We start from the raw sequence: 27,447 nt of genomic DNA on the forward strand, positions 1-27,447 counted from the left end.
GTAGCCCAGAGACCCATTAGAAACCTCTCACTGTGGAGGTGATTTCAAGGGAGGAAAAGAGATAAACAAATGAGCCATGCTCGGTGTTGGGTGGAGGAAGGGGGCAGGGGGCTGGCCCAGAGAAGGCGTGGTAGGTTATTTGAACAGATTTCCTATTTTTTTTATGTTGAGTTTTGACTAATCGAAATTAGTTTGCACTCCCTGAAACATTATGCACTATCTGGAAACAGAAACCTCTTGGCAGCTGGCTAGGTAGTAGGGGAAAGTAAACTTGGAATTAAAACTGCCTTGAATAACTTCATGGGGACCCTGAGTGGCGAAAACATTTGGTGCTGTGCTGCTAATCTAAAGGTTGGTGGTTCAAATTTACCCAGCTGTGCCACGGAAGAAAGGCCTGGCAATTTGCTTTTGTAAAGGTTACAGGCAAGAAAAACCTACGGAGCAGTTCTACTCTGTAGCACATGAGGTTGCCATGAGTTGGAATAGACTTGATGGCAAAGTTTTTTTTGTTTTAACTGCATAGCAGTTAATCCCCTATAGATCAGAGTTACTATCATGTGGTGATTCTACATCTGGGAACCAACACTGATTACTCTCACCCCTCCTGTGAAAGTTCTTTGAAACTGTTAAAAATGTTAGCAAACAAGAAATACTACTTGTATTACTGTTATTTATGAGGAAAAAAGGTTGGGTTACTGACATTAGTTCAGAATCTATATTGCAGTGTGTTTGCTTCCTTCTTCTTTTTATAGCAGTTTCTCTTTTACCATTTATGGCATGGGTCGGAGCCTTAAGGAAGTAGGACAAGTCCTTGGCACCAGCACTGTCTCTAGAAAGGAGGACAAAAACTAATTACAAAAATGAAAATTTCGGAAAACCTTTTTAAACCAGGAACTTTTTAGTGTTTTAAAATGGCTGTAAAAATAGTGCACTAGTTATGGTTGGAGCCCTAGTGGCACAGTGGTTAAGAGTTCAGGCTGCTAACCAAAAGGTCAGCAGTTGGGATCCATTAGCCACTCCTTGAAAACCCTATGGGGCAGTTCTACTCTGCCCTATAAAGTCACTATGAGTCAGAATTGACTCAACAGGAACAGATTTGGTTTTTTGAGTTATAGGTAGTTCCTAAAAAATGAATGTGAAGATTACAGCGTGCCAATAGTTAAAAGGCAAAGAATAAAGTGAAACTTCATGGTTGGAAGATCATCATTATTTCCAGTTTTTAAACTTTGTAAGTTTGTTTAATTAAAATGCATTTTTTTTTTTTTTTTCAAATTAGGAACTAGAAACAATGAACATCTGTCTGTGTGTTCCTGCTATTGTGGGAGTGACCTACCAACTTGGAAGGAAATGACAAGAGTGAGTGATTCAGCCTGGGTAACACCCAAGACCCAGGGCTGTGTTCTGTGAGGCCACTTTGACCTGGGGAGAAGTGTAAGCCACATATCCTGCCCAGGCCTTATAAACAAACCCCAGGACTGGACAACCCACCCACTGCAGGGGGCCTTGGGTCACAAGTTGTTTTTGTTGTTGTATGCTGTTGAGTCAATTCCAACTCATAGCGACCCTATAGAACAGAGTAGAACTGCCCCCATAGAGTTTCCTAAGTTGTAATCTTTACGGGAAGAGATTGCCAGGTCTTTTCTCCTGTGGAGCAACTGGTGAGTTCAAACCATTAACCTTTCAGTCAGCAGCCAAGCGCTTAGCCACATAAGCAGGAGAGAAAGCAGGAAGGGAACTGGAGGGAACAGGCCTGGCTGATTGGTCACTTGCTATGGGATCTTGGACTACGACAGTCCAGCTGTGGATTTGTAAGCCTGGTGTGGGAACGTTAAGTTTTATTTGGTTCCAAATCAGAAAGTTCCTGCCTTGGTGGTACCACAGCTTACCCTACACTAACTGGACTTGGCCCTCCCAAGTTGTCTTTGGTCCAAACTTGGCCAGCAATCACAGAGCACACATAGCAGACTCGTTCCTTCAGTATTCACAAATACTGGGCACATTTTAATCTGAGGTGACCGTGAATGAGAAATATTTTTGGTCCCTTCTTGCCTGTGCTTCCTGAACCTGCCTAAGGAGATTACAAAAAAGTAAAAGGCTCTAGAAATATACTTTAGAAGAGCAAAATGTTTCATCAGAGATCCCTGGGTAGCACAAATGGCTTGCATTCAGCTACTAACCTAAAGGTTGATGGTTCAAACCCACCCAGCAGTGCCATGAGAAAAGGCCTGACAATCTTCTTCCTTAAAGATTACAGCCAAGAAAACCCTATGGAGCAATTCTACTCTGTAACACCTGGGGCTGCCATGAGTCAGAATTTCTAACCTCTGTTATGCAAGGATTAGGTTACTGGGGCTGGTGACAGAGGCAAAAAAAAAGAAACAAAAACTGAACAAGCCTCACAGGAAGTAAGATTGAGGTGATTCTAGAAAGGTGTAGATACCTTTCCTGCATTGGAAACTCATTTTGTTGTGCAGATTCCATTCTGGTTGTGCCACTGCTTGTGGCCAACCCCGTTTGGGTAGGGAAGGTGTGGCACCCTAGGTTCAGGTGTAGCCAGTGTCTTCTCTTCCTCCTCTAATTCCATTACCATGGATGTCTTAATCACGAACAAGTATTTACAGGTTACTTTGTGTGTGTTGCTTGCCCCTTGCACAGAGTAAATTCTCAGTAGGCATTTCTTGGATGAATGAATTAATGAATTATCTAGATACTAGTTATTCTTTCATTTGACTAATAGTACTCAGTGTCCCTACCTTCTAGGGGTTCACAGCCAGTGTGGTTGGGGAAGATGGTTACACATGTAATTATAGTGTTGTATGATAAAAATGCTACAAGAACACAGAGGGTCCAGAGGATTGTGCTGCAGACGCTTCACTGGGAAGGGAACTTAAGCAACTGGAGTAGGGAGCAAATGTATATTTAACATTCCTCTTGGTTGTTGAGGATGCATGACGAGGTCTGCAAGTTATGCTTGGGGCCAGGCCTTTAAATTCACACACACGCACACACAAGTACATGCCAGGGACTGTGGAGACTGGGATAACAGATTCTTCCTCTGCAGGGAGACTCAGATCCCTTTACCAGCCTCCCTGTGGAGCCAGGTGACCTGCAGGACTGTAGAACACTCCCCAAGGTGAGCTTCATGAGCCTCTGAAGGCTGCTCAGAGCTCTAGGCATCAAATGGGCCTGCTTTATGGACTCCTATCCCTGGGTGGCTCAAATGGTTAAGCATTCAACTACTAGCCAAAAGGTTAGCAGTTCAAACCCACCCAGAGGCACCTTGGAAGACAGGCCTGGTGATCTGCTTCCAAAAGGTCCCAGCCTTGAAAACCCTATGGAGCAGTCCTACCCCCCACACATGTGGTCATTATGAATTGGAATTGACTTGATGGTAACTGACAACTACAACAACCCTGTCCTTTTAGATCGCAACTACATTAGAACTGGGAGGGGTACTAGGGACAGGGTCTCTGTCTACAGAATGAATGATGAAAGACTGGTGGGTCCCTCCCCATACACCACTGTTATGTCATGTCATACCAGTCTCGGTACTTCTGGTTGCAAGTAAGAGAATACCCAGAAGCAAGTGGCCTACCCAGTTTGTGATTTTTGTTTTCTCACATGACAAGTCTGGAGCTGAGGTCTTGGAGAAATCAAAGCTGAAGGGTGTCAAGGCTACAGGAGCACAGAGGGTCATGCTTCTCTGTGGCCCTCTTGGCCTTCCTTCCTTTCAAGATCCTGAGGTGGCTGCCTTGATGGCCAGGATTCTAGGTACCCTCAACAATGCCCCCCACCAAAAAGGGAGGGAGGAACCTTCCCCTCTGATACCTCATAGGATCATGGGAGCTTTCCCAGGAACCCCTGCACTTTTCTGCAGCCAAGACCTGGTCATCTGCCCCTACCTTTGCAGTCAGTGATGCTGACTAGGAAAGCAGATTCTGCCAGGAATTTGGCTAGGAAGCTCAGCCAGGAGAAAGGCTTGGGAATGGCTGTTGGATAGAGAGCAGCAGTGTCTCTGATTCGTGCACTACCCCTCTGGGAAACAGTGAGGATTATGCCATCCCACTGCCAGGGCCCATGAGGCCTCACTCCTTCTCTCGTTTGTGCCCCTGTAGTGAATTTAAGGGAATTTTGGGGGGGATTAAGGAAAAATATATGACCGTGAGATAGGAGGGTTGCACAACAAGCTATTAATTGGGCCCTGTGCCCTGGTGGTGCAATGGCTAAGTCCTTTGCTGCTATTGGCTGCTAACCAAAAGGTTGGTGGTTTAAACCCCCCAGCCGCTCAACAGGAAAAAAGACCTGGTGATCTGCTCCTATAAAGATTACACCCTAAGAAACTCTATGGGGGCAGTTCTACTGTCATATAAGGTCATTATGGGTTGGGATCAACTTGGTAGCACACAACAACAGCAAAAACATGCATTGATAAGGTTTTGTGCTTATCTACTAATCTAAAGGTTGACAGTTCAAACCCACCCAGCAACACTGTGGAAGAAAGGCCTGGCAATCTGTTTTCAAGAAAAGCCCATGGAGCAGCTCTACTCTGTAACACATGTGGTCGCCATGAGTCAGAATTGACTGGACAGAAACAGATTTGGTTTACAAACTGACAGCCTCAAGGAGGGGGGCTGGAGGCCTTCCAAAGGCCAGGGAGCCATCAGAAGGGAAAGAGGCATGAAACACCCCAGGAAGAGGAATGATGTCCTCCTGTAGAAAGGTAGGGAGTCTCCGGACCAGAATTCTGAAGGCCAGATGCAGTTGAAGGTCCTTACAACCACAGGGTTTTATCTTATCTGGGGCTAGCAGATGCTGGGTGCAGTTTCATGGGGTATGTAAACAGGCAGGCTCTAAGGGTTAAAAATCTGCTTATCTGGGCTATTTTAAAACAAATTTGAGTTTGGCAATGGGCAGGCTTTTTTGGGCTAATCGGTTTCAGCTTGCTATGAGTAAGTAAATAATTTGCAGCCGATATACAGAGGCCATTTTTGGCTCATTTGTATAATGACCCCCAGCTGCCAATCTGACAGTGTCTGAAGTAAAACAGGTGTTGGGTAACTCCTATGACCAGCTACAGCTGGACTTCATTTTAGTAGCCAGCCCAGGTATGTCATACCGTGCATGAAAGAATGCTCTTTGGTGAGTGTAATAACAAAAACCTGCCAAGTCCAGAGTAATCTGACAGGGATCATGGCCTGTTCTTTATAAATCCATGCTGTGTTCTCTTGGGGAAATTTTTAGGCAGTATTTTTTACTTAGTATTGCCCCAAAGTTAAATCTTAAGAAATTTATTAAGCTTACCAGGGTAGGAATGCTTCTCTGAAAATAAGCTTGCTTTATTGTTCTTTTGGGGAACTACTCTGAGACGGTTAGAAGAAGGAAGTCATCTGATCAAGGGCTAATTGTGCAAGAAGTGCCTGACCTAGTTTTATCAGAATTAATCTTAAAAACAAAGCAAGGCAGGCCCATCTTCTTCTCAGGTCTGTTGTCTAAATACTGCTGCCTGCTCCCAGAGCAAACAGAGTCCTATAGCCCAAGGCCAGGACCTCCTGCAGGCTCACTGTGATCCCTACTCTTTCACTTATTAATTTGAACTGATGATTCACAATGGGGTGGGGTGAGTCAGGTCAGGGCCAGTAGCAGTTACACCTTTGAATGATAAAGGATCCATGTGCTGGAGCGCTTGCTCAAGAGTGCTAACGTTATTGGGTAAAGATGTCCAGTTCCTTTTAGAGGAAGCTATTGAAGTTTTAGAAAAAAAAAAATTTTTTTTTTTTTTTATTGAAGTTTTAACTGGTTTTACTCCGAGTCTTCCTGAAGGAGAGGGTTAGGAAGGACTTTCAGTTAAGGGAAGCAGGTAGCTTGGAGTCTGAGGAGGGATGTTCCCCAGCCAGGGTCAGCCACATTGGAAGCTTGGCAGCTCCCTTCCTTGGCAGCCCAAAGGATAAGCTGAGAGGCAAAACAAGTGGGTGAGAAGGGGTGAGTCACCAGGCACCCTTGGGGACAAGCCTGGAGTTAGTCGGAAAGCCCTGGGTTCCCATCCTGAACCTAACCAGAGATTGTGGCCTGGGCCGCACTGAACCAGAGGAGAAAGGGTTAAGTGGGAGCGTGAAATCTCTCCTTGTAGGTCCAGCTGGTAGGTCAATTAGCAGGACCTTAGGTCTCCAGACTTTCCAAAATGGCATCTCTGAAGGTGGGCTGTGGAACGTTTTACCAAGAACGGGGCCTTGGCTATCTGGTTTCAGCTCCAGCTGCCCCCTACCTGCCCCAAAACTACACTTGCTGAAAGACACTCAATCCAGTGACACCTGTCCCAGCTGACCATTCTTCTTCATGAAATGTCCCTTCCCTCAGAGCCTTAACTCTGTCTTTGCTCCTCTGCAGCTGCCTCTTCCCAACCTGACCTGGAAAAAGTGTGACTCATAGGCCTCAGGTGTAGGCCCCCTGACTTTTTTTCTTGCCACTCTTTCCAGGTGATCTTATCCTCTTCAGTGGCTACTGTACCTTGGCCAGACCTTTGCCTCCAACTCATAGTCCACCTGCCCCAGATATGTCCATCTGGATGTCTTATGCAACATATCCAAATCTGAACACATTCCCCCTCCACAAAACTTGCTCCTCCTTGTGTAGCCAGTCTGTCAACGATGCGACCTTCCCACCTCAGGCCCTCGCTTGCTGTTACTGCTGCCTGGCCACCCCTCCTTGAGCTGCTTCTTGACCTCTATTCAGCTTCACTGTCACTTCCTCCAGGAGGCAAGCATGATCCTCCCAATTGGGCCAGGCCCTTTTATTTATTTATTCGCAAAGCATCCTGTACTACCTTGTGGAACTAAACATGCTTTTAGTAATTATCTTCCTTCTGCCTTCCTAAGAACTGTATCGCTGGCATCCAGCAGAGGACCCGGAACAGAAGGGCTGAATGAATGCTGCAGTGAGGGAGTAAAGGGCTTTTGAGGAACAGAGGGATATGGCACTAAGGGGGGGTCACGAATGACCTGGGTGTACCCAGATATACCCAGGTGTACAAGTTACTCTTCATTCCAGGAGTCATATCTGGAATCTGAAAAAAAAAGGTACAGCATGGCTTTCAAAAATCTCCATCTCCTAGTCTGAGTGGGCATTTTCCTATTTATATTGATTGAAAAATGTTTGCTGGTGCATATATGGCGGGCTCCATGGGCCCTGAGATGGCCAGCCCCAGTCCATCCCTTAGGCTTTCACCCTTTGGGGATGCAGACCCATCGCTCACAGATGTAATCAAGACTCCTGAGGAGCACAGGGAAAGCACAGAGTTCTGCCTGAGTCACTTCAGGGGACACTCAAAAGCTGAGAAGGTAGAAAGGCCTTGTGGCCAGATGGGCCTGTACAGGTGCTCTCCTGAGGTAGGAGGGAGACAAACCAGAGTAGGTGCAGAGGGCCCTTCATCCCCCAGTGACTTGAGGGCGGAGCGGAAGGGCAGCAGCACAAAGATCCCTGCTTAGGGCCCAATAGGCCATTCTTGAGCCAGCTGGTTCAGGTGTAGGAAGGGACTTGAGACACAATTGAAGCACCAACCCAGGAACTCCTGAACTTCCGACCCATGTTTGAGGCTTGCTGAGTGACCCTGCCAACTTCCCTCTGGATCCATCTGGCCAAGCAGAAGCTGCACCCAGGCCCTGCAGTGTACCCTGCACAATGACAGCAAATGACTCCAGGTCTGTCTCAAATGATTACTGGCAGCAGGGCCAACAGATGGGGAGCTTGGACTAAAGCTGTGCCTGAGAAGCAGCAGCTGATCTCCAAGATGTGCCCCTATCTTGTGTCTGACTGTGCAATTCACGCCTGCCAGATGCTGGGCAGGGCATAATCAGAAGGGCCAGTTAAACTGTACACACTCCTTGCTCTAAATACAAGAGAGGCAACAACTGGTAGGAACAATGGATAGCCATATGGAAAGATCTAGCAAAGGGAAAAGAACTTGTAACATTGCACTAGGCTTCCAGCTGTGTTAAATGAGTTTGTGTGGTCTCGACACTAGGAAAGCTCACAGACTGAATGTTTCTGGGGGCCCATCATGTTATTTTTGTGAAGGTCATTTCAGTGTCCAACAAATATCCAGAAAAAGAGAAGCCTACGACTTGGTGGCAGAGAGTCAGCCACTGCCTTGTCTCTCTTTTTCGGAATAAGGACTTTCTGTTATCATAGTGCCTTGGGATAGCTCTATTGCATCCCCTGGCAAATGGAGAAACGCAGGAATAGGAAGGAGCCTGGCTTCCCACACACACACAAAAAAAGTGGATTCCATACGCTGCAGATAAAAGAATGTTCAGGCTTGACCAGGACACTTGCCATGGGGGAGGAGAGAGGGCTTAAGATTACCAGGAAGGCCAATGCTGAAGGACACACACACGGTTTAGCTTACCCCTGAAATTTTATTAGTGGAGAGATTTGTCTTGGTTTGGGAGGGGAAGCTGGGATGGACAGGACCGGCACCTATCTGGGGGGTATCTTCCCAGACATCAGGTGTTCCTCCATTCAGGTTTAGAGAAAACACCCTCATTAATGAAACCCCCACGGAAAGCCGCCTAGTGACTGCCAAGCAGCCTGGAAAGAGGTGGGGCATCCTAGGCACAGCTGGGCCCCTTAGACAGCAGGGCCTCAATGTCGGCCTCGATGTCGATGGTTGGGAAGCGGCGGCTGTACCTGCGCACAGGCACACCGTCGGGGCCCACTAGGAACTTCTCGAAATTCCAGGAGATGTCGTTGCGGCACACCGGAGACCAGATGATGAACTTCGGGTCGGTCATGAGTGCAGTGGCATCGTCGCTGGGCGCCGGCAGGGCCTCACGCAGAAAGGCGAAGAGGGGATGCGCCTGCGCACCGTTAACCTCACACTTCTCGAATAGCGTGAAGTTGGGCTCGAACCCGCCGCCTGGTCGAACGTACTTGAGGGAATTCAGGATCTCTTCCTTATTGCCGTTCTCCTGCAACAGAGAAGGGGTGGCTGGGACCCGGGGCCCGCGAGGAGCTGGGAAAGCCTTTTGACCACAAACTGGTAGTTCTTTGATGAGTCACCGGGCCGCTGCCCTTCTTGCCCAACTCCAGGGCAGGCCTGAACTCCAGCTGAGAACGAGGGCCCGAAGGGAAGCGAGCAGCTGGCCCGCGTCTCCGCGCTCAGGGCCTGCGGCTGCCGGGCCCAGAAGCCACCCTGCCGGCGCCTCCAACCCGAACTGCACACCCACCTCCACCCCGCCCTTCCCGGAGCACCTGATGACCAAACTGATTGCACGGGAAGCCGAGGACGACCAGGCCCCGGGGGCCAAGGCGCCGCTGCAGATCGTTCATCTGGGTGTAGTCCCGGACCGTGGTGCCTCAGAGCGACGCCACGTTCTCGATGAGCAGCACCTTGCCCCGCAGCGAGCCCAGGTTCACGGGCTCCCCGCCGGCCAGAGGGCGCGCAGAGAAGGCGTGCACGGAGCGCAGGGCTGCCGCCGCGACTGGAGCGGCACACATGGCGAAGGTACCGAAGTAAAGCGGACACAGCTCCGAAGCCAAAGGTTGGGGCTGGGCGGGAGGCACCTCTTTTTAACTAGCCGATGGCCTGGTCACATGGCCTAGGCACTTTCCGGCCGCCCCGCCCACTCCTGGCCCGAGGGTCCCGCCTCATCCGGCTTCCGCCCTCCCTCGCAGACCGAAGCTCCTCCCTGGGTTGGGGACCCGCGGGGCGGGCGGGCTCGGTGGGGCTGGGCGCGGGCACCACCCAAGCCGGGTGGAGCCGCGGACACTCTGGTCAGGCTCAGCATTATAGGGCCGGCCCCTCGCCTAGGGGCGCTCTGGGCACCTTTTTCCAGGGCCCTCGAGGACGACTGATTCTTCCTCATAGGTTCCTCAGGGCATGGCGGTGGTAGCAGCAGCGGGCGCCGGTAGTGCCGACACCGCCCTTCCTGTGCCATGTTACACTTAGTATGTGCCCTAGTGTCGCCAGACGCATGGAGCGAGTCGTGACTTGCGGCGATGGTGTCGTTGCCAGCAGCAGCCGAAGCAGGTTCTCTCCTCGCCAAGGCTCTGCTGTTCTAGGAAAGGCAAGATGGGGAAGCACGGACAATGCCCGGGACAGGCAGGGCTCCAGGCTTCGGGGCAATCCCAGCCTCAATAAAAGCGCATCTTCTAACTCCCTCCCTTCCACTCTGAGACTGCCAGGAGGGCCTTCACCTCCAGTCTCCCTCCTCCCTTTTTGCCCCCAGTGCAGCACCATCCTTAAATAGGTTTTGCTACAGCTCTGTGTCCAGGAGGGCCCTAAGGCTCCAGGTACCACCCAAGCCCTGCCCCAGCCCATGGAAATGGGGTCCAACAGCATACAGGACTGAGGGAACCCAGCTGATTTCAGGCCATCTTCCATCCCTAGCCTACTTTATCTGGAGCTCAGGCCTGGAACTGAAAGACACTGAAAACAGAGGTCTGTAGAGGAAGGGGTTATACTTCAGGGATGCTCCCAGAAGAATGACTGCCTGAAGTTATCCCTCATGTGTCCTTAGAAAGCTGTATTTCCACCCACACACTGAACTTGAATGACACACAGCATCAAGTTTCCACATTCTTGGGGGAAGCCAGGTCAGGCATGGGTGAGAAAAGGGAGGCAGCTGGCACTTTGCTGCCTTCAGGGAACCTCTCCAGAGTGAGCTAGGCCAGGCGGCTGAGTCCTTCCATTCTGCTCCTAGCCCTGGAGAGAGCAACACAAACACCAGGATACAGCAAGTTTAGAAAACTGCCTTTATTCTATTAGTTGGAAAAATTAACTGGTACAGAAAAAAAAGTTTAGTCAGCTGGAGAGAAAAGAGAAACCAAGTGCCACCCAAGAGGACTGGTGGCTCCTCTGGGAGGGAACCTGGACACAGTGGAGAAAGGAGCACTGTGACTAGAGCCAGACCCTGCAGTTGGGGTTAAGACAGGTTAAGCCACCTTCCAAAGTGTCTAATAGCCTCAGGCATAAAACCAAATTCCTATATACTTAGCCCAGCTCTGGGGAGGGGGTACTGGGATAAGTGGGGCTGAAAAGGGGTCATATGGCCATCTTTTATCAGAGAAACTGACAAAACGGGAATTTTTAAAAGGAATTTTCCATCTGACTTTATTTTCAAATACACTTTCTTTTTTAAAAAACCAATACACTTTCTGCGGAGATGACAAATATCAGTATTAGGAAATCCAATTATACAAAAAATACTACATCTAGTCTGGGGTAGATATATTTATTTTTGGTAACATACATTAAGTGGCACTAATTACACAGTAACTATAAGGTAACTAACATGAAACCACAGAACTGTAACTTTGCCACAGCTGCGTGGACTTGGGCCTTTCCGGCTGAGCACATTTTCAAAAAACTGGACGCCCACTTCAGAGCTATGCCAGTGAGACCCATTTAGGAGGAGTATCCCGAAGTGGAGACTCACCAGAATATCTTGCGGCTGACAGGTAATAGGCAGGACATGTTAGTTATAAAGTAGTTACAGCCTAATTCACAAAAGTTACCAACTTTTTCTCTTTCTAGAAAGAAGCAAGAAGTTAAGAAATTCCTTGAATTAGCGCCTGTTGTGTCAGGTGGGAGTGCAGAGGAGGGCTGTTAGAGCAGTGTCAGAGGGGCCCTGGTGGGCCAGAGGGGCTGGACATCATTAATAATCATGGTTGGCTTCTAAATACTGGTAGCAAGATGACTTCTGATTTGTAATCTTAGGTAAATTATAGATAAATGAAAAAGGCCAGTAATCATACACTAAGATTAATAAACAGCACTTCAAAATTAACCGCATGAGGGCTGTGCTTGCAGCGAGGTTTCACAAGACAAGGCACCCAGATTTTTTCTTCCCACGTCTGGCTTGCAGAGCCGCTCTCGTGGCCATTTCAAAAACCTCCCTCACTCCATCTTTGGTCTTTGCTGAACACTCCATGTACCCAAAAGCACCAATCCTGTTTGCCATATCCCTGCCTTCTTCAGGTTTTACCGGCTCCTGGCAAAGAGAAAACAGCGCTTTCAGTTAACAGTGTCACATACGTAAGTAGGCACAGAGTATTCAAATTCAGCTAAAAGGCTTCTTTTCAAAGTCGCTGAACTCCCAGATTTGAGCTCCATCTTACAGAATTCTGAAATTGATATGCAGTGACTTCCTCCCAAAATATAAAATCTCCATCAAATAAGCTCCACTGTGGGAAGCAGAGACAAGGAAAGGAGAGGTCAGAGGAGCCCTGGGAGACTAAGGAATGAAGGACAAAACTCCTCAAGCTGCCCACTGCAGGATGTTATGGATTGAACTGTGTCCCCCAAAAAGATGTGCTACAAACCCTAACCTTTACGCCTGTGGTGAAAACCCTGGTGGCAGGCTGCTTAAGAGCTACGGCTGCTAACCAAAAAGGTCAGCAGTGAGAATCCACCGGGCACTCTCTGGAAACTCTGTCCTGTAAGGTTGCCGTGAGTTGTAATGGTCTCAATGAATGGGTTTGGTTTTTGCCTTATGCCTGTGGTTATAATCCCTTTTGGCAACGGGTTGTCTTGTTATGTTAATGAGACAAGGTTAGTTTAGGGTGTATCTTGAGTCAATCTCTTTTGAGACATAAAAGAGATTAAACACAAACTAGCAAGTGGACATGGGGGAAGGGGGATGATAAGCCACGTGAAGACTCCCCAGAAGCAGAAGCTCAAAGTGACAAGGACCTTCCTCCAGAGCCGACAGAGAAAGAAAGACTTCCTCTAGAGCTGGCACCCTGAATTTGGACTTCTTGCCTCCTCAACTGTAAGAAAATAAATTTGTCTGTTAAAGCTACCCATTTGTGGTATTTCTGTTATAGCAGCACTAGATTACTATGAGACAGGGTGCACCACGGATCTTCCTGTAGTTAGCTTCACAGAGGACTGAATGCCCACCAAAGGAAATAGATCCTGATCTTGACATTCATTCATACACAGAAACTTCAGTAGGAGAAACTAGGCTCCCACTCAGGTGAAGGTCTCAGCACACTCCTCCTGCAGGGAGGAAGCCCTGCCACTGGCCCACCCGCCTGCACAGAGGACAAGATGTCACTTCTATCATCCTTTTTATAAAGGCACTGGGGTCTCTGTCCATGGCTGGACTCCTCGCCCTCAGGATTTCCTGATCCTTCTGTTGCCACTAATGTTACCTTTGGTCTCACATCTACCAAGGTTATAACTGAAGACAGAAAAAAGTCTCAAGTTCCTGCCTCTGGAACACTGACTATTGCTGTGACAGCTTATTCTGAGGCTGGCAGTCCTTGGGGACACAGCACTACCTCACGGGAGGCACTCCATCTCACATGACTGAGGGGCCTTAGGGACCCTGTGTGCAGGCCCCAGTCAACGAGGGAGGAAGAACAAATGGACTTCTGAGCCTCTCTCGGAAACAGCCTGGCCCGTGAGGGTTTCTGATGGGCCCCTGAACCTCTATTCCTGGGGCCCAGGTTTAAGAATGTGACAGGAAGACAGAGCCCTGCCCCAGACCATGCCTGCTTCATCTTGGCTAGCTCCCGCCTTGTGTGCTCATCATTCCGAAGATCCTTCTTGTTCCCAACCAGGATGATGGGCACATTGGGACAGAAATGCTTGACTTCTGGGGTCCATTTTTCTGGGATGTTTTCTGAAAGAAGCAAAATGCATAAAATTTGAGGATACATACAATTCAATTTTGAAGAATCTCTTAAGAGCTCTGATTAAACTGTAAACAAACCTTCCTTGCTGCTTCAGAAGTTTTTGGACATTTAATGGAACCCTGTTAGTTTCAAAACCACAGAAAAAGACAAAATTGAACCCCCTCCCTTGAGCATAGAACCACCAACTTTTCTTAGTCGCATTAAAGAACTCTGGAGCTGCTGAGTTCCTCTAGAGCCTGCTCAGGCGAGGCTCTGGAGGAGCAAAGATCTAGAGCACAGGGTGGCTCCACAATGGCACTGCCTGCCCCTGAGAAGCAACCTCCCCACAGGTCATCCCTGTCACATGATTCTGACCTTCACTTACACAGAAGGGGCCCCATTTCAGAGCCACAGTGTGGCTCAAGGGGCCGCACACACACTATCCACCTTGCTCGAAGGCTATCGGCATGACACCCCAACGCTATGGGTTACTGACATTTCAAATGTCTCCACGATGACTTCTGAAAGTGAGGGAGAACCAGCTGCATCTTCTTGGCAACACTCTAATAACTTGGAATGGTTGTACTGCACATCACAGTGGACAAGGGGCCCAGGTTCAACTCCCTATACCACCTTAGACATCTCAGCCTCAAGGATGGTTTTATAAAATGGGGATAACAACAGTACCTACCTTACACAGGGTTAGTTTGGGGATTCAATGAGCTAACACATACTGCATGCTTAGTATGACAATCATTCAAATGGTGCAGCTATTCAAGACTCTGTTTTAGAAATAAACTGTTCACTCTCTGATTTCAAGACAAATTACCAAAATGGCAGGGGTTACTTAGGATATGGAAAGATGCTCTATCTTCTGGTTGAAAGACCGTATCAGGTAGAGAAGCTACATAACTGAGGTCAGGAAAATCTCATGATTCAGTGAGACTCCACTCTTCAGCACAAGATTGACATTTGACCACTTCCTTCGCTATCGCAGCTACAGGGTTGATTACATCACTAATGTGACAACTCAAAACTCAAAGTCTCCTTCTGGAAACAAAGGGGTTTCCAAAGAAGTGTAGCGTAGTGTTCCTGTCCTCAGAGCCATACAAAGAGCAGCACACCTAATGGTGAAGCCAAATAGCCTCAGCGCTGAAACTTCTTCTCATCCCTGAACCTTGTGGTCAGTTTTCCGTTCAGCTGCCTCAGTGATCCCTTTGACAGGTAAGTGAGATCACATGACTGCCCTGTTCAAACCTCTAAGAGCTGGACTCTTTCCTTCCTGTTTCTGCTCAGGGACTTTGCACCTACTGTCCCCCTCCTCCAAAAGTAAACTATTGTCCCAGGATTGGCCAGAAGCAGGGCTCAAACCTACATACAGATTGTGACTCTTTGTCCAGTTTGTTATCCTACACCCATACTCCCGGCCAGGCTCATTCAGCTCAGCAGAGGGCACTTACCTACCTACCCCATGCTCCAGTAACGGTACTGCATCTTCCAGCATCCAGACCCTGTCCCCAGGCATGCCTGTCTCTCAGACAGGGAGCTCAAGCTCTTTTTAACCCTTTCCTTCCTACTTCGCCACTCCTCCCTAAGGCCTGCCCCCCGGGGGAGGAGCCAGCAAGAAACAAATCCTGGCTAAAGGAGATAGGGGTCAAAAGACAAAGACCATTAAAACCAGGAGATGTGTTCTTAAAAGAAAAAGAGCAAGTCTGAGGAGGAAGCACTTCTTGCATCTACCATTATTTTCATCCCTATAGTATATTCTGGATGATGAAGTGCAGGACACACAGCCTCCTCATTCCCAGAGGATTCAGGTGAAGTCCTCAATGTGTGTGTCTGAGGGGAGACTGTCACAGGACTCCATTTTCTCTGGCCTAAAGCACAAGGCTCCCAGCCTCCAGACCCTTCCAGCAGCCCCCCACAGGAAGCCAGGGTAGTTTGAAAATGAAAAATAATCACAACTGCTGAAAAAGACCAAAGTAAACCAATGGCAGGGAGTGCCTGCTGTCTCAGTCCTGGAGGCCACAGCACAGGGGGCTCAATCTCAGCCTGGCTCCTTGGGCCACAAGACCTTGAGAAAGTGGCTCAATATCTCAGAGCGCCCCTAGTATCATCAGTAGGGTGGGGAAAACCATGACATAAAGTCACTCTAACCCTAACTGCCTAGCACAGGCCGGGCTACCAGAAGGCCCTCAAAGGTTGTTCATGCTAATGACAGTGTCCTTGGTCCCCTGCTGTCCTGTGATGACAGAGAACTGCAGCACCAAGCAAGATACCTTACCACCACCACAGCACAAACCAAAAACTCTGCTTCGGACTTTGGCGCCTTGTTTCACAGAGTGTGAGGTCAGCGTCATTCAGTCTTCTTCTGAAGTGACAGTGGCTTCTGAAGCATACGGCCACCTAGGCCAAGGGAATGGTCAGGTGCAGAGCTCCCTTTATCAGCTAAAACACTTTAGAAAAGGGCTAAAATAGGGCTTTAAAAACACTACCATGAAACAGCAAATCACCAGTCTAGATGCTAGGAAACAGCAGGCTAAATATGAAGTACTGAAAAAAGGCGTGGGCAACCAAAAAAGCCTCCCCCATTTCTTAGTCAAAGAAATGGCCCTGTATTTGAACTCACTTGCTTTGCAATTTTAAACCTGGCAGCCATGGGAGATCTAGAAAAGTGACCCAGGGACCATGCAGTACAGTCTCAAAGCTTCAGGACTCTGGCCCCCGATGACTCCTCTTCTGAAGTTCACTCTGCCGTGCAGCCACTTGGTGCCCAGAATGGACCCAAGAAACCAGGTGTCAGCCATACACAGGGAGTGACAGTCAACATCAGGCTTCAGGGCCACTCACCTAAACTATCAGGGCTGTCGATGGAGAAACACATCAGTATAACATCAGTGTCCGGGTAGGAGAGGGGCCTCAGACGATCATAGTCTTCTTGCCCCGCTGTGTCCCACAAAGCCAACTCTACCTGTGACAGAAAGAAGAGACAACCCCAAGAGTGCAAGGTTAATTCTGTTTGCGTAAGTGATGCTTACAACAGAACACTCAAGTGGCAGACTGTCCCAAATAGCAAAACAGAGGAGGGTTCGCTTTTATTAGAATTAAGCCCAAAGGTGGGTGGTATGTTTAAAATTTTTAGGATGGAATTTCTCAAAATTGCTAATTTTGAAAACACATACTAGAACTAAATAAAGTGACACAAGTTAAAAATAACTTTGTAGCTTACAAGAAGTGCTGAGTCAAATAACATTTTACTTAGGAAAGAAAATGGATAGACAAGAGGAGAAATCAAATGTATGATGCTACCAGGTGGGTGTTTAAAAGGCAAAACAGACTGAGTAAACTTTCTCTAATAGATTTTCATTCAACCCTTTCCTTATTTTGTCTCATCACTTTGCTCCAAACAGAGACAAGCCTGTATTTTAGTTGGTGGGTGGGAAAAGACACCTTTGCCTAGGTGTTAGGCAAGGTTTGCACTGACAGGAAAGGCCTCTGGGTTTGCCTTTACTGCTCAAAAACTGTCTAAAAGGGAGAACGAGTTTATCCAGCTGTGGCAGAAGGGTACACTGATACCTGGGATCTGGACACAGATTCCCTTCTACATTGTCCAGCACTGCAGCCAGCCCTGTCACCCCTTCTTACAGCCAAATGGAATGTTCAGTGATGACCTCTGCTCTGAGGCCCTTTGGGGTCCAAGGAGCTCTCCCTCCAGTGCCTGTTACACCCTTCTCCTAGGACCATCACAGCCCAAATTATCAGTGTCTAAATACAATTTCTTTCTTCAAGTTGATGGCTAATTATCTCTTCTATCCTCAGCTTCTGTTCCAGGATACATCACTCACAACCTCCACTGGCCCTCTGTCATACACACAGTCAGCTTGGCGTATGTATCTATGATACATTAATACCCAATCCTCATAAACGGTCTGACCGTAGCACGTAAAGCTCATTCACTCCCTACCAAACTCCCTCCCCTATGGGCACTTGAGTGTTCAATTCAGACACACCCAATCCTGACTGGCTACTGATAAACCTTTCTAGGGTGTTGGGCCTATCTCATGTCAGAATGGACACTTCCATTTTTGGCAGGCCTAGTCCTGGGACCATGATCACCTAAAATCTTGCCTGGCTTCTTAGGGCTCTGCTAGTACACACTGCTACATCAACACTCCCAGCCAACACTCTCTCCCACCCTGGGGGCTCCCAAGTTGCCCTGAAACAGGCAGCCAGCCTATGACACCTCTTCCAGATAAAGCACTTTTATTTCAGGTGTTCCCTCTCTGGGTAAGAGGCTCCCTTACCTTGCCAGCATCAAGCATGTTAAAGGATGGCAGTGCAAGAAAGAAACTTATAAACCATTCTTCAAGGTTTTAAGTCAAGATCCCTAAATTTATTACAGACAAGATCCCAGTCTGTTCCAAGACCCACAGTCATGGACAAGGTTTTAGAGATGACAGAAGAAGTACTGCTCTACTGCCTCCAGCACATCCATACTGTCAGATGGGAGAACACCTTCCCAGTTGATGGTCACAGGCACTCTGTCTCTGGAGAGACTGGCAGGACAAAAGCAGCAATATACACTCACCAGACAGGGGAGAAAGGTGCCATGAAATACCAGCCTGTCTCTGCCTCCCTCAAGCCATTACATTCTTTTTTGTGCATGGTGTGGCAACCAAAGTTAGATAGAGGGCAGTTATGTGATAGGAGGTCCAAAGATCTCAGTATACTTCTACCCATTTTGTCACAACTAGGCCCTGTCCCCACAAAAAATCAGTCTTCCTATCAGGTCTACAGAAACACTCATATCCAAACATTCAGGAAGATAAATGACTGAAGCTGGGTTGGCTATGCTCTGCACTGGTGGACGACCTGCACGTTGGAACCCAGGCAAAGTTCTGTTGAGCTGGAATCTATTTTTTTCATCCACATCAGGCCCTGAGAGGTTCCTTGGGGTTCCTAATGGCATAAAAACCATCATTGTGGCCCACTTTTGCATTTGTGTTAGACAGACTACATACTGTACAATGAGGTTTTGAAGCATGCTATTATTCAGTCCAATTTTAATGTGGTTTGGTGCTTCCAAACACTTCAGTTACTTCATAGAACCTTGACAGTTACCTGTAAAATGGTTTAAACCACTTTACAAATGAAGAAGGCTCAAAGGTCAGGTGGCTTACCCATGATCACAGAACTATCTGAAGGTCCTGTAACAAGGGACCCCTGAATTCTGAGTGGCTGGTGGTGTAGTGGTTAAGAGCTAGGGCTGCTAACCAAAAGGTCTGCAGTTCGAATCCAGCAGGCGCTCCTTGGAAACCTTATAGGGCAGTTCTACTCTGTCCTATAGGGTCACCATGAATCAGAATCGACTTGACAGCAACTGGTTTACGGCGTTTTTTTTTTTGGCCTAACACACTTCCTACATATGGTCCCACAAACTGGGGCTAGGTGGGACTCTCGAACAGGAAAGGATAGTAGGTAAGGGAGGAAAATGAGAAGGGAGGTAGAATTATGGGAGGCAATGTTATCAGGCGCCATCAATATATGAGAGATGTGACTGAACACCCAAGAGGACTAAGCACGTTGGAGAAAAGCCCCTTGATCTATTTTTTTGCTGACCCATTTCCAAAAGGAATTTCATTCTTTAAGAGATATACAAGAGGCCAGGTATGACATTATTATGACAACAAAATGGAGACAGTAATAATAAAAAAATATATATTTCTAATTCCAGAAAAGCCTTACCCCAGTCTTGCCAGTGGGCTTTAAGGATGGACATGGGGAAACACTATTCTCACTGTCAATGACAGGAAACTAAAGCAACTATGACAGCCTGTTTTATGTTGATCTCAAAAAACTTGTTAAAAAAAAATAATTAAATGTGAGTGAGGACATTGTCTAAATGGTTTTACTGCTGGTAGCGCTAGATAAGTAAAACACTTTGAGAAACATTTTCAGTACGACTCTCTGACGTGGTAATATCACATTTGAGCATCTGAGGAAATACTCTGACAGAATTAAAAAAAAAAATCCATCAATATAAACAGGTTCATGTTAGCATTATCCACTTGGCAGCATACTAAATTTCAAATATAAATAAAGCTGAAAAGAGCACTTACACTAAGGCTGCCCCATGTGAAATACATATGAATGTGGGCAAAGTCTGGATAAAGTTGGGCTAAGAAGTCAGGGTGAGAATGGATTTCTCTCTTACCAGCATTTTTGTTATTGTTGTATTATGCACTGAAGAGGCAAAAGGGCCTACTTCTTTACAGACACTGAAAAACCTAACGTGCAAAATGGTACCAGTTGTTATGGAAGGTGGCCTCACCTGCTTTCCATCCACTTCAATATCTGCCACATAGTTCTCAAACACTGTGGGCACATACACCTCGGGGAACTGATCCTTGCTGAAGACTATGAGCAAACAGGTCTTGCCACAAGCTCCATCACCAACAATCACCAGTTTCTTCCTGATGGCAGCCATCACTGAAACAGAAGACATGGGTGTTATTTGGGAAACACAAAAGTCATCAGGCTATGACACACACTTTTCTGACTTTGAGGCACAAGCCTCCATTAGCCCACCCAAACACAAAATTCTAGTACACTTTTTCAATTGGCACCAAAAAGTCCAGTATCTAAATGGCTGAGTGTTCAGCTACTAACTAAAAGGTTGGTGGTTCAAATCCACCCAAAGGTGCCTCAGAAGAAAGTGATCTACTTCTGAAAGGTCACAGTCATTTAAAACCATATGTACAGTTCTACACTGAAACACATAGGGCTTCCATGAGTCAGAATCGACCAGACAGTATAACTGGTTTTCAAATTCCTTTCACAAGGCAGGTCTTGGAGAACATATTCAGCAACTGCCTCATTTCTTTATTTCTTTAACTTGAAAACAAAAGGAGATAGGAGACCATTCAACATCCCAGGATACTGTTCTCTTCTCTCTCAATTTTCCCTTTGGTCCATAAATCTTTATTGTTCCAACGTCCTAGATTTTCCAGTTCACAAACAAAAACCAAGGTCAAATATTAACGCCACCTTAAGAAAAACAGGTGTAAGTCCAGAAGTTACTTACACTCACAGCCTCAGTTCTCTGAAGCAGGTCAGACAAGACTGTGCCTCTCTCCGATACTTCAGAGAGAAGGTGCTGTTGTTGTTAGGTGCCATCAAGTCAATTCCAACTCACAGTGACGCCATATACAACAGAACAAAACACTGCCTGGTCCTGGACCATCCTCACAATCATTGCTATGTTGGAGCCCACTATTGCAGCCACTGTGTCAATTCATCTCATTGAACGTCTCCTCTTTTTTGCTGACCCTCTACTTTACCAAGCATGATGTCTTTCTACAGGAACTAGACCCTCCTGATTACTTGTCCAAAGTATGAGAGATGGAGTCTTCCCATCCTTGCTTCTAAGGAGTATTCTGGCTGTACTTTTCCCAGGACAGATTTGTTCGTTCTTCTGCCAACACCATAATCCAAAGGTATCAATTCTTCTTCATTGTCCAGCTGTTGCTGCCGCTGAGTTGATTCCAACTCACAGCGACCCTACAGGAGAGAGTATAAGTGCCCCACAGGGTTTCCCAGGCTTTTAACCACTGCACCACCAGGGCTCTAGCTTTTGTATGCATACGAGATGACTGAAAATACCATGTCTTGGGTCAGGCGTACTAGTCTTCAAAGTGACGTCTTTGTTCTTAACACTTTAAAGAGGTCTTTTGCAGCAGATTTACCCAATGCAAGGTGTCATTTGATTTCCTGACTGCTGTTTCCCTGGGTGCTGACTGTGGATCCAAGTAAAATGAAATCCTTGACAAATTCCATCTTTTCTCCCTTTATCATGATGTTGCTTACTGGTCCAGTTGTGAGGATTTTTGTTTTCTTTATGCTGAGGCGTAATCCATACTGAAGGCTGTAGTCTTTGATCTACATCAGTAAGTGCTTTAAGTCCTCTTCACTTTCAGCAAGCAAGGTTGTGTCATCTGCATAACACAGGCTGTTAATGAGTCTTCCTCCAATCCTGATGCCGCACTCTTCTTCATAATAGTCCAGATTCTTGGATTGTTTGTTCAGCATACATATTGAGTAAGTATGGTGAAAGGATACAACTCTGACCACACCTTTCCTAATTTTAAACCATGTAGCATCTCCTATATAGGTAATGACAAAAATGCAGATTTCCCACAAGAGGCATAAGGTATATCCTGGTCTCTAAAACTTGAGAAAAATCAATGAAACCAAAAGTTGGTTCTTCAGGGGGAAAAAAATAAATCAACAAATTGGAAAAATTTTAGCTAGAATGACCAAAGAAAAAAGGGAAAAGACTCAAATGAATACTATGAACAATTACATGCCAATAAATTAGACAACCTAGAGGAAATGGAGACATTCCTAGAAAAACACAAACTACTGAAAATGACTCAAGAACAAGAAAATATGAATAGACTATAACAAAGAGACTGAACTAGTAAGAAAAAGAGAAAAACTACCATAAGAAAAGCCCAGACACAGATAGCTTCACTGATGAATTATACCAAACATTTAATGAAGAATACCAATTCTTTATAAACTCTTAAAAAAAACAGAAGAGAAGGGAACACTTCTCAACTCATTCAATCATGAGGCCAGTATTACCCTGATACCAAGACCAGGCAAAGACATCGTAAGAAAACTATAGGCTAGTATCTCTTATGAATATAAATACAAATACCCTCAACAAAATATTAACAAACTGGATCCAGCAATGTATGAGGATTGTACACCATGATCAAGTGAGATTTACCCAGTAATGCAAGGTTAGTCTAATATCCAAAAATCAATTATACGCCATATCAAAATAATAAAGGACAGGCGATCATCTCATATGACAAAAGTGAAAACCCTTTTATGATTAAAAACATTCAGCAAACTAAGAATAGAAGGAAACTTCTTCAACCTGATAAAGGGTATCTATAAAAAAAAAACCCATAGTTAACATCATACTTAATGGTGAAAGGACTGAAAATGTTCCCCCCAAATTTCAAGAACAAGACAAGGTGGTCTGCTCTTGTAGCGGCAATCAAATGTAAGTGCTATTCAACATTATTGGAGGTTCTAGCTAGGGTGATTAGGTAAGAAAATGAAATAAAACACATCTACATTGGTAAGGAAGAAATAAAACTATCTCCATTTGCAGAGGGCATGAGCTTATATATGGAAAATTCTAAGGAATCTACTAAAAACTACTAGAATTAATAAACTGGGTTAGATGATAAAAGGTCAATATAAAAAAATCAACTATTTCTACAGCCTAGTGACGAAAATTCTGAATATGAAATTAATCGACATTTCTCCAAAGGAGGTAATAGAAATGGCCAATAAACATGTGAAAAGATGCTCAACATCATTAGTCATAAAGGAAATGTAAATGAAAACCACCTCACACCCACTAGGGTGGCTATAATAAAAAAGGTAACTAGTGTTGGTGAGAATGTAGAGAAACTGGAGCCCTTATACATTCCTGATGGGAATGTGGAGCTTCCAGTCTGGTGGTTCCTCAGATGGTTAAACATAAGGAGTTACCATATGACCCAGCAACTCTACTCCTAGGTATACACCCAAGAGAAATGAAAACATATGTCCACACAAAAACATGTACACGAATGTTCACAGCAGCATTATTCATAATAGCTGATAAGTGAAAACACTCAAATTGTCCATCAACAATGTAATATTATTTGACAATAAATGTAATAAATACTGATACATGTGACAATATGGATGAACCCTGAAACAATTATGTAAGTGAAGAAAAAAAAAAAAAAAAAAACCAGTTACAAAGAACCACACATTGTATGATTTCATTTACAGGAAATATTTAGAATAGGCAAATCCAGAGAGACAAAGTAAAGAAGAGAGCATGGGAGAAATAGGAAGTGACTGCTAATGGAGCAACAAGGTTGCTCTAAAATGACTGTGGTAATGGTTGCCTAACTCTGTGAATACTCTAAAAAGCCATCAAACTTTATGCTTCTTTTTTTTTTGCACACGTTTAAAATTTATCTTTATAGCATAAACATTTTCTCTGCTGTTATTTTTTTCTAGAATGGCATCCACAGCATCATATATACATACATATACAGTGCTTTAGGTAAAAGTTTACAGAGTAAATTTGTTTCTCGTTAAACAATTAATATACCTATTATCTTGTGACATTGGTTGCCAACCCCGCAACGTGTCAACACTCTCCCCTTCTCAATTTCAGGTTCCCCATTTCCATTCGTCCAGCCTTCTTGTCCCTTCCTGCCTTCTCGTCTTTGCTTTTGGGCTGGTGTGCCCATTTAGTATCATATACATGGTTGAACTACATGTATTACTGTTTGTTTTATAGGCCTGTCTAATCTTTGGCTGAAGGGTGAACCTCAGGAGTTACTTCAGTACTGAGTTAGAAGGGGGTCCGGGTGCCATACTCTTGGGGTTTCTCCAGTCTCTGTCAGACCAGTAAGTCTGGTCTTATTTTCTGAGTTTGAATTTTGTTCTACATTTTTCTCCCACTCTGTCCAGGACCCTCTACCATGATCTCTGTCAGAGCAATCAATGTTGGTAGCCGGGTACCATCCAGTTGTGCTGGACTAAACTATATACTTTAAATGGGTGAATTGTAAGGTAAGAGAATTATATTTCAATAAAGCTGTTACCAAAAAACAAAACAAAAGGACATATAGACTCCATCTGGAACACTGCTAGTCACTCATCCCAACTGCTATCTTTCCCCATCAAAACAGTTCTTCAATTTTTAGCTGTGTACTTTGTTGTCCAACTAAAAGACTTTATTTCCTAGTTTCTCTCAGAGCTAGGTGTGGAATAAGTTCTAGACCATGAGATATAATCAACAGTGTACAGTGGGACTTCCAAGAAGTGTTCCTTAAAGGCAAGTCACATGCCCTTCTTCATCCTCTTCCTCCTTTCTGCTGTTTGAACTGGGAGTGAGGGCTGGTTTCCAAGCAGCTATCCTGGAATGTGAGAGTAAATGTCATACTCTGGGTATGGCGAACAAAAAGCTAGAAGGAGCCTGGATTCCAGATGATTGTGGCAGCCACAATCTCAGCCCTAGACTACTTCCTCACTTATTTTATGTAAAAATAAACATCTGACTTAAGATGGTATTTTTCAGGTTAAAACCAATCCTAAACAATAAACATTCTACACACCCACTGACAAAACCATACTGTCTAAAGGCAGCGTTCCCCAACTGCAGTGGGTAAGAAAATCATTGGGGTACATGAAGGAAACATTGGAAACTCATTTTAATTTTTTAAGTCTAAAAACAGAAGAATTTTAGCTTTCAAATTTAATATATGTACACTCATAAGCAGAAGGTTCCATGATGGGAAGGGCTGACAGTGCCACCATCATGAACTCACATGTTCTCAGCATAATGTAACATACTTCAGTGAATATGTGCCTGTGTAAGTATTTACACAGATATTATAAAGTTTCAACCAAAACTACAACATGATCTAGTGATTTTAAAAAATTTTTTTTGCCAAAAAAAAAAAAAAAAAAAAGGCAGTAGATAGGAGCTAATACTCATAATGCACGCACAATAAACATACACACAAAGAAGAAATGAGTGTAATATAAATTTCTAAATAATAAACCAAAAAAGCCAAACCCACTGCTGTCAAGTCACTTTCGACTAATAGCGACAAATGGGACAGAACAGAACTGTCCCATAGGGTTTCCAAGGCTGTAATCTTTACAGAAGCAGACTGCCACATCTTTTTCCTGCGAAGCTGCTGGTGGGATGGAACTGCTGACCTTTCAGTTAGCAGCTGAACACTTAACCACTGCTTCTTGGCAGGATTCACAATTATTAGTTATTTCTGCTTTTTTATGCTCCAAATTCGTATCAAGATTTTATATGGTTTTTACCTCTCCTCAGGCCTAACTTGTATTGGTTTGTGTCCAAAGTCAAACAACCAGGACCCTTATGATGCAAACAAAGCTCACCAGGAACTTCCTGGCTCAAGAAAAGGCTTCTATCCTTTGAACAGCATCCTTTCCAGAAGGCACTGGATTCTCAAGAAATAATCTCTTTCAGCCTAATATGGTTAAAGGCACACAAAGTGAAAATACCAGGCGGCACCCAAAAAATCTCTAGAAAAATACTCCCTGGGGAACATCTGGCCCAGGAAAAATTTAAAATCATTCAGCCACTATTGGTGACAGAAATTGCAAGTGACAAAGCCTACAATTACAAAGTGATTTCTGGGATGCTGGGAGCCTGGCAATACAACCAGAGTTTCTTTTTTTTAACTGAAATAAACCCAGTGAAATAGTCTTCCTTTCCATTTTACTGTAATTTGGTATCTTTTCAAGTACATGGATTACTAGATTGAGAAAGGAAACTGCACTGAGTTCCTTCGGCAGCCCCTATTCAGATATGTTATTTTCTAGGTCCAGTTCAGCCTCAGAAATAATTCTTAACAGCTTTCAGTAGAGGTTTATTTCTCTAGCAAATCAGTTCTAACAAATCTACTTAGGTCGCCTGTAACAGTATGCAAATAACTGTATATTTCTTTTTAAAGTTCTTATTTTCTTAAGTTCAAAACCTTTAAGTTTACTGTGCCACCCTTACTCAAATCAAAAGGAGCTCTCTCATGGTGCTAAGGGGACAGACAGTCCTAACTCCAAGTTATGTTCTCTGTCATTACAAAGTCTGTCTTTCCCAAATCTCAAAACTGTATGTTCTGGCTTTGGACCAAACTTCAGCAAATTACATTAAGTGGTTATTACTAACAAAGAAAACAAAGACAGTCAATATTGAAATATATTTCCCACTCATATGCAAACAGAAAATGGGTGCCTGCAGTGCAGTGAATTGCTTTTATATGGCCCTTCTAGCCATGGTCTTGTAACTCCTATGAAACGACTGGGTGGGATATGTAAATAAGGTGTGTAAAACTCTTGCCAGAATTGGCTGGGATATACAAATAAGGTGCCTGTGGCCCACCAAGGGTATTGATGAGTTATGCCATCCTGCAAGCTTAAAAAGAGTCAATCCCAGGGGTTGGGGGGACCTCATTACCACCAAGAAGAGCTAGGGGCATAGTACATCCTTGGGACCCTGGGTCCCTGTGCTGAGAATCTCTTAGACCCAGGAGAGAGGGAGCTGTAACTCCGGAGACAGTGCAAGATAGCAGCAGCAGAACCAGGAGACCAGTACAAGATGGCAGGTCAGGCTTCCCAGGCCACGGAGCAAGGTGGCTATAGTAAGCTTGACAACCCACAGAGCAAGAGAGCTAAGCGCCTTTGCACAAAAAGTTTGCTGGCAGAGTGGGGTGTCTCTGGGCATTTACCAGGCAAGCTAAAAAGCTGTAACACTTGCCCAAGCAGGGCAGAGGCCAGGCCTCAGCAGGGCCCAGTGGCAAGACACAGTCAAGAAGCTGCCCCCTTATTAAAGAACTGTATCCTGGGTTATTCTTGTTACCTCCAAGTTGATCCTGATCCTGAATTGTAACCTGTTACTTCCCTAATAAACCATATAATCTTGAGAATGGTTTGTGAGTTGTGTGTGGCCACTGCAATGAATTATTGAATCCAGTAGAGAAATAGAAAGTGCCATGGGAGGGATGGCTGGTATCAGAATTGGTTTAAAAAAAAAAAAACCACGTTGCAGACTGTTGGTATGTCGGACCTCTGCTTCATAGACATCAGTTTTGGACTGATGCTGGCGGTAATTCTGTCCTGCCCCGAAGTCAGACGAGGTCTGACGCTGCCATTTTACACTGGCCACGTAAAACAACTGAGGCGGTACATGCAGTGGCCCTTGTAATC

At 45.4% G+C, this 27,447-nt stretch overlaps 1 protein-coding gene and 1 long non-coding RNA gene across 7 annotated transcripts in view; one reads left to right on the plus strand and one right to left on the minus strand.

The window, feature by feature from the left end:
- The window catches only part of LOC126063515 (uncharacterized), a 30,374-nt gene extending 19,336 nt beyond the window's left edge, over positions 1-11,038 (plus strand). For 2 of the 6 annotated variants that reach the window (XR_007514379.1, XR_007514378.1), the window contains one exon: positions 1,277-11,038. This is a non-coding gene — a long non-coding RNA (uncharacterized LOC126063515). The remainder of the gene's footprint in view (positions 1-1,276) is intronic. The other 4 variants (XR_007514380.1, XR_007514383.1, XR_007514381.1 and 1 more) reach the window with 4 other exon arrangements.
- A 174-nt stretch (positions 11,039-11,212) lies between these two features.
- RHOA (ras homolog family member A) overlaps positions 11,213-27,447 on the minus strand; it is a 51,564-nt gene continuing 35,329 nt past the window's right edge. The window contains exons 3-6 of the mRNA XM_049861767.1: positions 19,949-20,106; positions 16,468-16,588; positions 13,495-13,625; positions 11,213-11,987 (exon numbers count right to left, since the gene is read on the minus strand). Of these exons, the coding sequence (XP_049717724.1) occupies positions 11,814-11,987; positions 13,495-13,625; positions 16,468-16,588; positions 19,949-20,104 (582 nt within the window). The 5' untranslated portion in view covers positions 20,105-20,106 and the 3' untranslated portion in view covers positions 11,213-11,813. The remainder of the gene's footprint in view (positions 11,988-13,494; positions 13,626-16,467; positions 16,589-19,948; positions 20,107-27,447) is intronic.

Source organism: Elephas maximus, chromosome 20, assembly GCF_024166365.1.
Source record: "Elephas maximus indicus isolate mEleMax1 chromosome 20, mEleMax1 primary haplotype, whole genome shotgun sequence".
NCBI classification, from domain to species: Eukaryota; Metazoa; Chordata; class Mammalia; order Proboscidea; family Elephantidae; genus Elephas; species Elephas maximus.